The 9,049-nt window shown below is 38.5% G+C and overlaps 1 protein-coding gene across 1 annotated transcript in view; it reads right to left on the reverse strand.

Moving 5' to 3' along the window:
* The window catches only part of PARP14 (poly(ADP-ribose) polymerase family member 14), a 53,052-nt gene that overhangs the window by 12,615 nt on the left and 31,388 nt on the right, over nucleotides 1-9,049 (reverse strand). Inside the window, exons 11-13 of the mRNA XM_019650957.1 lie at nucleotides 6,079-6,099; nucleotides 4,489-5,127; nucleotides 3,080-3,213 (exon numbers count right to left, since the gene is read on the reverse strand). Of these exons, the coding sequence (XP_019506502.1) occupies nucleotides 3,080-3,213; nucleotides 4,489-5,127; nucleotides 6,079-6,099 (794 nt within the window). The remainder of the gene's footprint in view (nucleotides 1-3,079; nucleotides 3,214-4,488; nucleotides 5,128-6,078; nucleotides 6,100-9,049) is intronic.

Consider the following 9,049-nt stretch of genomic DNA (forward strand, 5'->3'; position numbering starts at 1 on the left):
TCCCTGATGATTAGCGATGTTGAGCACCTTTTCATGTACCTGATGGCCATTTGTATGTCCTCTTTGGAAAAATGTCTATTCAGATACTCTGCCCATTTTTTAATCAGATTGGGTTTTTTTTTCTATTGAGTTGTATGAATTTTTTACATATTTTTGGATATTAACTCCTTATCAATTATATGATTTGCAATATTTTCTCCCATTCTATGGGTTGTCTTTTCATCTTATTGACAGTTTCCTTGCTGTACAGAAGCTTTTTAGTTTGATGTAGTGCTGCTTGCTTATTTTTTGCTTTTTCTGTTTGTACTTTTGGTGTCAAATCCAAAATAATCATTGCCAAGATCGATGTGGAGGAGCTTACCCCCTGTGTTCTCTTGTAGAAGTTTTATGGTTTCAGGTCTTATATTCAAGTCTTTAATCCATTTTGAGTGGATTTTTGTGTATGGTGTACGATAGTGATCCAGTTTCATCCTTCTTCGTGGCTGTCCAGTTTTCCCAACACCATTTATTTTAGTGTATGCACTGCTGAAGCAAGCACCCAACACTATGTATTGAAGAGACTATCCTTTCCCTGTTGTATATTCTTGACTCTTTCGTTGCAAATTAATTAACCATACATACATGGGTTTATTTCTGGGCTGTCTATTCTCTTCTCTTGATCTATTGTATGTCTGTTTTTATGCTGATACCATACTGTTTTGATTACTATAGCTTTTAATACAGTTCAAAATAAAGAAGTGTGATGACTTGATGCCTCCAACTATATAGTTCTTTCTCAAGATTGCTTTAGTTATTCGGGGTTTTTTTGTGGTTCCATACAAATTTTAGGATTACTTGTTCTATTTCTGTGAAAAATGTCAATGGAATTTTGATAGGGATTGCATTGAATCTGTACATTGCTTTAGGTAGTATGTATAGTTTAACAATATTGATTCTTCCAATCCAGAAGCACAGAAGATCTTTCCATTTATTTGTGTCTTCCTCAATTTCTTTCATCAGTATCTTATAAAACGTTTTTGTCTCCTTGGTTAAATTTATTCCTAGGTATTTTATTCTTTTTGATTTAATTGTAAATGGGAATGTTTTTTAAATTTCTCTTTCTGATACTTCATTACAGGTTAGCTATTTCAAGTCAGACAGAGAAAGACAAATACTATATGATCTTACTTATATGCAGAATCTAAACAAACAAACAACACCCCCCCACCACCACCACCACCACCAACAACAACAAACTCATGGAAAAAGAGATTAGATTCATGGTTATCAGAGGTAGAGGGTGGGGGGAGGAGGAATTGGAGGAAGGTGATCAAAAGGCACACACTACCAGTTAAAAGATAAATAAGGGCCAGCCGAGTGGTTGGTTAAGAGCTGGCTTGGGAAGCCAGAGGGCCCAGGTTCGGATCCACATATGAGGGCCAGTGACACTGCCCTCTACAGCTAAGATGCAGAACAAAAGAACAGCAACTTGTCTGTTCCCCTTCCCCCAATTCCCCAATAAAAATCTTAAAAAAAAAAAAAAGATAAATAAGTACTCGGAATGTAATGTCCAGCATGATAACCATAGTTCAAAGCACTGTATGATACATATGCAAGTTGTTAAGTAAATTCCAAGAGTTTTAATCACAAGGAAAAAACTCTTTTTTTCGTTTTTGCTTTCTCTTGTCATTGTATCTATATGAGATGATGGATGTAAACTAAACTTATTGCAATAATCATTTCACAGTACAAGAAGTCAAATCATTATGCTGTACACCTTAAACTTCTAGTGATGTATGTCAATTATATCTCAAGAAAACTGGAGATGAAGCTAATAAATTACCCCCAAAAAATTTAGATTTAAAGTAATAGCTATTTCTCATGTGACATCAATATTAGGAATGTGCATTTCATAAAAATGAACAACTCACATGCAAATTTAGACATCATAGACTGTTGGGGAGGAGCTTGAGATCCTTCTCTTTTTTTCATGTTAGCATAAAACACGTCCAGTACTTGAGGCAGAAAGATAACAACTTTAACTTTTTTCACAGACCGAACTGATCCTTTCTGGACAAAGTCTTCAATGGCTTGAATTATGGCTTCAGCAACCTTATCTGGGTCTTGTTTGGCATTTCCTGAGAAGCAAATGATAAAAATGACTGGGGAAAAAAAAAATTACCTGGAAAAGGCTGAGGAATAAATTAGGGATTCCAATTCTCACAGACTAACGGACCCGTTCCTCAGCTCTTTTATCACCATGGACTTTTCTAACAACGCACCAGCAAACATTTTTGAAGTTCTAGATGCAATGGGGAGGTTTTGTCACCATTATTATGGAAATGAGAGTAGGCCTCTTTAACTTGGCTATGTAGACAATTTAGCAATGTAGACAAATCCCATATAAAACTTACCAAGAGGGTTTACTCGGGATTTTTGTTGGTGTGTTTTTTATTAGAGAGGGGGCAAGAATGAAGACTCAGGTGTAGGGATTGAGGAGACGTTTAGGAAGTAAACTCAGCAGGACCTAGTGACCAACTGCGCTTATCCTTGACCTCTTGTCCCCCCTCTTTTGCCACCACATGCCTTCATGTGTATGTCAAGGGCACACCATACTAAGGTTATGTATTTACATGTCTGTCTCTCACAATAGGCTAGGTGCTGCTCTACGTGGACTGGACCCCTTTTCAGTCATCTTTCTATGCCCAGGGCTTCAGCCTGGTGCCTGGTACATGACAAGCACTCAATAACTATTTAATCAAACTAATTAACATGCTAGTGAACACAGGCGTGATAAAGAGGGTAGAGTCAAGAATTCTAGATAGAAACTGATGCTTTTAACATAATCAGGGATGTAAGAGGAAGGGCGGGTTTGGGGGAGAAGACAGTGAATTGGAGCTTGGACTTTACATTGAGCTTGAAGCACTTTCAGGTATCACTGACCACGCACTCTCTCCCCTAAGACAGGTGTCTGCAGGTAACAGGAAGAGGGCTTCTTTCATAGCCAGAAGTTGTCTTGTTCACAGTCTAACTCAACTTATAAATACCACTAAGGGAGNAAAAATGTTGCAAAGAAACTCCATGTCAGCAGAAGACTTACCTTCTTTATCTTGAAGTGTGAGCAGGTCTGATTAAACTCCTTTGCCACCGTGTCATATTCTGCATTACCAGGCTGTAGCTCAACCAGACTGACATCCTGCTGCTTCATATCACTCCAGTGCGAAGGGAGCTCAACTGCAAAGTAGACATTTGAGGACACCCTCACACCCGGGAAGGCTCATCTATACAGTCCACCTTCCTGGTATACGTTGGAAAACTAAATAGTATTTGTATTCTTGTTTTACAATCACCTACTTCAATGTATTAAAAAAATTCCTTATATTTCTAGGAGAATGTTTTTTAAAGCATGGACCACAGAACCAACTGTAATGCTTGTTAAAAAAAACAAATCAAAACCCATAGATTTCTTGAATCAAAATCTCTGAGGGGTGGAACCTGTGAACCTACATCTTAACAAGTTTTGATCATGCTTGGATATGAGAACTGCTGGTGTAGTGTAATTCAGCTGCATATTCTGTTAAGCCTCTAACCTCTCATAATTTAATAATTTAACAAATTATTTCCCTACGATGTTTTAAATAGTTGCTACTGTCTTGTTTACAAACTCATGGCTTTTTGCCAGAACTCCACACCACCACAAGGCCCTCCACATCTGTTCGTTCATCATTTCTTCACAGCATCTTTAAGAGTTGAGTGGGTGGCAGGTTTTGCTATGTGGCAGGGGGTGGTGGCAGCTCTGTCTCCCCATCTAGTCATTTCCCCAGGGTTGCTCAGAGTCTGAGGAATTCATTCACACTAATCTCACAAGAGATGAAGATAATGTACTGAAGGGAAGCCTATTTACTTGTTTTCAATGGGGGACTTCGGTGGCTTGAAAGCAGGAATGGTTGTCTACACAAGACAAGCATTCCCTCCTCGGGGAGCAGGTCCAGTCACAGAATCAGAAGGCCTGATATGTGTGTCAAGGAACCTTTTTTTCAGGGCAGAGAAGGAAGTGACCTCTGGGAGATGATCCTACAAGGCTCCCGATCCTCTCTGGGTATCAGTCGCAGACACAGAAAGTGCCCACTCTCTGACCGGGCTGTCTTCTCCCTTTTGTTCCAGAAAACCTTGGACCACTTTTCTTTAAAGTCCATGGCTTTCCCACTCCTGACTGAGGCAGCCATTACCTCTGCAGAAGAACTGGCTCTAGGCAGTTTGTAAACTGTAAAAAAGCAAGGTTTGGCTAGTGTTACCACTAAGATGGTCATCCTCAGGCTGTTGGGCCTGCCTATGTTGTATTTTTCCAGTCATAAGGTAAGCTCCTTAAGCTCAGAGACCAAGTTTTCTATTTTATTCCATAGGGTTCCTTGAATTTTATCTACCCGAATACAATTTTGATGTATGTACAAAATGGTGTTAAGCCCAAAGTGTAAAATAATAGATAACAAGCATGAAAGTTTGACTGACCTTCGCATTTGGTGTGGCGCTGAACAGGTAAACTATGTCCCTGTGCATTTGTCGCAACGTATGTGTTCAAGTCCACTGTGTAGCTCTGCTGATTAATTTGCACATTGACTGTCTTTTTCTTTTCTTTCCTTGCTTTCTCTAGTTTCAGGTTGCTCATTTTGTCGAAACAATGAAAAGTGTTATTGTCGTTATATTGCCATTCTATTAATTCACTGATAAAATCTGCTCTGGATTCCTGCTCTTTGGCCAATCGAACTCTCTTGATCATTTCCTCAATAGCATTTCTGGCCTGTTCCACATCTTTGCTAATTCCTGAAACCTTAATCGAAGGTCTTTCAGGGTACAAGTAAATGGTAATATTTAAATTCTTATGCAGCTTAATCAGTTCTTGACGTTCCTTTTCATCAAAGTCTTTGATACATTCATCTTCACTGGTGTAAACACCCTGTTCCTTTTTAATCATATCCTGTATGCAGGAAAGGGCGGATTCCACGGATGTTTGATTTTCACCACACACCTGAAAAATTGCTGATTCTGTTTTCTTTTCCAAAACCAAAGGATTTTGTTTTTTGGGAGACTGCTTTGAGAAGCCAAACCAAGAATTGAAAAGGGGTGCAACAGATGCTATAGATAAAATAAAAATTAAAAAAATTAAAGGAAAATTAGTTATTTCTTTTCTTTTCTTTTTGCCACCATGCTGTACATTACATCCCCAAGATCTATTTATCTTATAGCTGGAAGTTTGTACCTTTTGATCCTATTCACCAATTTTGCCCACTTCCCAACCCCCACCCCCATCCAGAGGTGGGCCTCTGGTAATCACCAATTTGTTTTCTGTATCTATGATTGGGTTATTATTTTAGGATTCCACATATAAGCGATATCATACAGTATTTGTCTTTATCTATCTGACTTATTTCATATCATACAGTATTTGTCTTTCTCTGACTTATTTCATTTAGCATCATGCCCTCAAGGTCCATCCATGTTGTCACAAATGGCAAGGGTTCGTTCTTTTTAATGGATAAATTATATTCCATTATATATTTTATTTATTTGTGAATGGACACTTAAGTTGTTTCTATGTCTTGGCTATTGTAAATAATACTGCAGTGAACATGGGAGTGTAAATATCTTCTTGAGATAATGATTGTGTTTCCGTCAGATAAATACCCAGAAGTAGAATAGAACTTAGTAGTTCTAGTTTTAATTTTTTGAGGAACCACCATACTGTTTTCCATANCACTGCCCTCTACAGCTAAGATGCTGAACAACAGCATTTTAAAAATTCAATATCATGAAAAATCATTTTAAAAAATGCAGTAATACTGTTGTAGATCGGCAGATATGAAAGAGACATAATGACCAAATGCAGTGAATGAACCCAGATTAGGGTTGGAGAGGTGAGAGTTATAAGACAGATGTTCTGAGCAGTTGGGGAAATTTGACTATGGACTCTATATTGGATATTGTTGAATTAATGTTAATTTTCTTGCATGAGATAATGGTATTGTTATTTAGGAGGATGTCTTTATTCTTAGGAGATAAAGTGCTAAAATATTTAGGAGTGCCATGATGTCTGCAACTTACTTTCAAATGTTTCAGCAAAAACTGAGAGGGAGAAAAAGCAAATGTGGCAAAATTTTTGAATCCAGGTGGAAGTTTATGGATGTTAAAAATCTTAGTCACAGACATAACTGTCATGGAAGATGACAGACCATCCATTTTTCATGTTAATGTTTTCACCAGAGATCTCCACAGAGGTGCCTTAAGTACTGCTACCTAGCTCTGCTTTTATCAGTGTCATACACTAGAATTGTACATAAAATTTTATTTGAAAAAAGGGTTCCACTACAAAAATGTAGTGAAATCATTTCTCTGGCCAATGTCTGACAACACATGGCAAGCCTCCAGGGCCCACTGCAGACACTGCTGGTCAAGCGGTCAGTCTTACTCAATCTGGGCTCGACATCTCATCACAACATGCCACACTATCTGATAGTCAGCCACTATCAGATGTATATCGAATGAAACTTATTTGTCATCTCAGAACCAAGTCATCAAAAAGCTGCATACTTGAATCACATTGTCTTAGTACCTCACAGAGTTGTTTTGCTCAACTGGTTTACAATGAGGGATTAAAAAAAACCCAAAAAGCACAATGGGATATTGAATTTATTATAAGGATGATTTCAAATATATTCTCCAGTACTTGATTCACAGGATAAATCTCTCAGAAGTCAGTCTCAGTATTGTGAAAGCTGTGTTTCCTGACCAAGTGGTTTTTTGTTTTGTTTTGTTTTCTTTTCTTTTCATGGTTTGTTTTGTGATTTATGGACAAGATTATGAAACTTGTTGCTGGCTGTTTACTTCTTTGCTTTATCTACTAAGCAGCTCAGGGACACATTTGTGGTTCTCCTCTAGTAACTATCTAGGGCTTCATGTTATGTATTTTTGTGAACTAACAACTTCTGTGTTATTTTCCCTAGCTTTTCTCTTTGTCCATTTTTCTTCATCTGTTTATTATATCTGAAGGTATGGTATATATCTTTGTAGGACATTTCAAATTGTTTTTGAATTATTATGTGCTTAACCAGATGAATAAACAGAATGGTGGCAGTGCAAATAGAAAGTAAGAAAAAATTTGCAAAGCAAGAAAATGTAGGCCTTATTGGCAGACTCATTATTATGGATGAAGGGAAGGTACTCAAAGATCTCTAGCTTTACTCAGAAAGTGATGGAACTAAGAACAGAAATGGAGAAGGAAGAGGAAAGATCATTACTTAGAGACAATGATTAGGTTTTAGGGAAATGGATTTAGCGGATAGATAATCAAGCAGAGGGTTTTAGGCCACTGCCTAAATATGTTCCAGAGTTGGAGTAAAAAATTCAGATTGGTGATATGTTGATTTGGGAGCTATCAACATTGAAATATTAGTTGAAGCCAAGGAGGTAAAAACATCCCTTAGTGACGTACAGAGACAGAAGACCAAAGTATAAATCCTGTGGGTAAAGCTAGGATTAGGGNTTATAGAAACCTGAAAAGAAAAAGGAAAAAAAAGATGAAGTCAATAACCAAGTCAACAGCAGCAAGACTGACGTAGGTCTCATGCTCCCACATGTGCCCCGCCCATGCTTCTCTTTCTCTCTCTCCCCTTCCCTCCCTGCCTCCTTCTCTCTTTCTCCCTATCTCTCTCTCTCATTTCTGGCCTTTAACCTGGCCCTGACCCTCAGCCCCAGTGATGCTCTGTTTCTGAAAAAGGATTATAAAATGGAATACATATCAAACATGGACTTCTGGTGTTGGCCAAGGTGAAGTTAGCCCACTAGAGCCTATCTCTCTCGCTGATCACAACTAAAAAAATGGGACAAATACAAAAAGCCACTAACTGAGGACTGAAAAGTAAACAGCAGGCAGATTGGGGAGGGGAGTCAAAATCTGAAGAGGCAACATGTACATACAGAGGGGAGTTTCTCATTTTGTTTTGTTTTGAAAATGGTTCTCTTTTCTCTCTCAGCTTGGTCCCAAGGGTGGCCCTAGTTGCAGAACTGCACAATGAGCACTCGTGGCAAAACTCTCAGAGGATTCCTGTCTTTGTGGCCAGAGGATTGAGAAAAAGGGTGCCTTCGAGCTGACGAGTATGGCAGGGATCCTCCTTATTTTCCATATATATATATTTTTTTTAATCCAGGCCCTTCCCCCACGGTGACCCCAGTTGCAGAACTCCACAGTGGCACCATACAGAGCTAAAACTCTGAAAGACATTCTGTATTTCTATCCAGAAGAATCAGGAAAAAGGACCTTTGTGGTCTGAATCGTGTGTATGTGCGTGTATGGGAAACCCCTGTTACTTTTCTCTCTCTGCTTTGCCCAAGAGCAACACCGATGACACAAAATTATGAGGCAACAGAACAGGCAGCTTAAACTTCAAGAGAACCCTGTCTTTCTGGTGAGAAGAACTGGAAAATGGGCTCCTGCAAGCCAGAGAGTGTAAGGGGGATCCTAGAGAGGAGAGAGCTGGAGAAGGTGATCCCTTACTCAGTATATGAACTGGGATAAATCCTGAGCTCACCCCAGAGCAACACATGTGGGGTCAGACCCAAGCAGCATAACAAAGACTTTGAGACTTAAAGTGATATTGGAACCATTGCCCACCCAGAAGCGAGAGACAGAACTTTTAGAATGAACTTAACCAATTGCCTGCTAAAAAAAAAAAAAAATCACCATTTCCCAGATTTTAACAAGACCCAAGTTTTACAACATAATAAACAAAATAACCAGTGTATCATTCAAAATTGCAAAGAACCAAGAAAATGTGACCAATTCTCAAGGATAAAGACACTCACTGTAGATGCTAATCTCAACATGATCCAGATGTTGGAATTATCAGACAAAGACTTTAAAGTACCTACTATAACTATGCTCCCTGAGGTCAAAGTAAACACATTTGAATGCATGGAAATGATTTGAAATGAATGAAAAAATAGGAGTCTCTGCAGAGAAATGTAAATTATAAAATAAAAAAGACAGTTTAGAACTTTGGGGCCGGCCGAGTAGCGC

Source organism: Hipposideros armiger, unplaced genomic scaffold (assembly GCF_001890085.2).
Source record: "Hipposideros armiger isolate ML-2016 unplaced genomic scaffold, ASM189008v1 scaffold_8, whole genome shotgun sequence".
NCBI classification, from domain to species: Eukaryota; Metazoa; Chordata; class Mammalia; order Chiroptera; family Hipposideridae; genus Hipposideros; species Hipposideros armiger.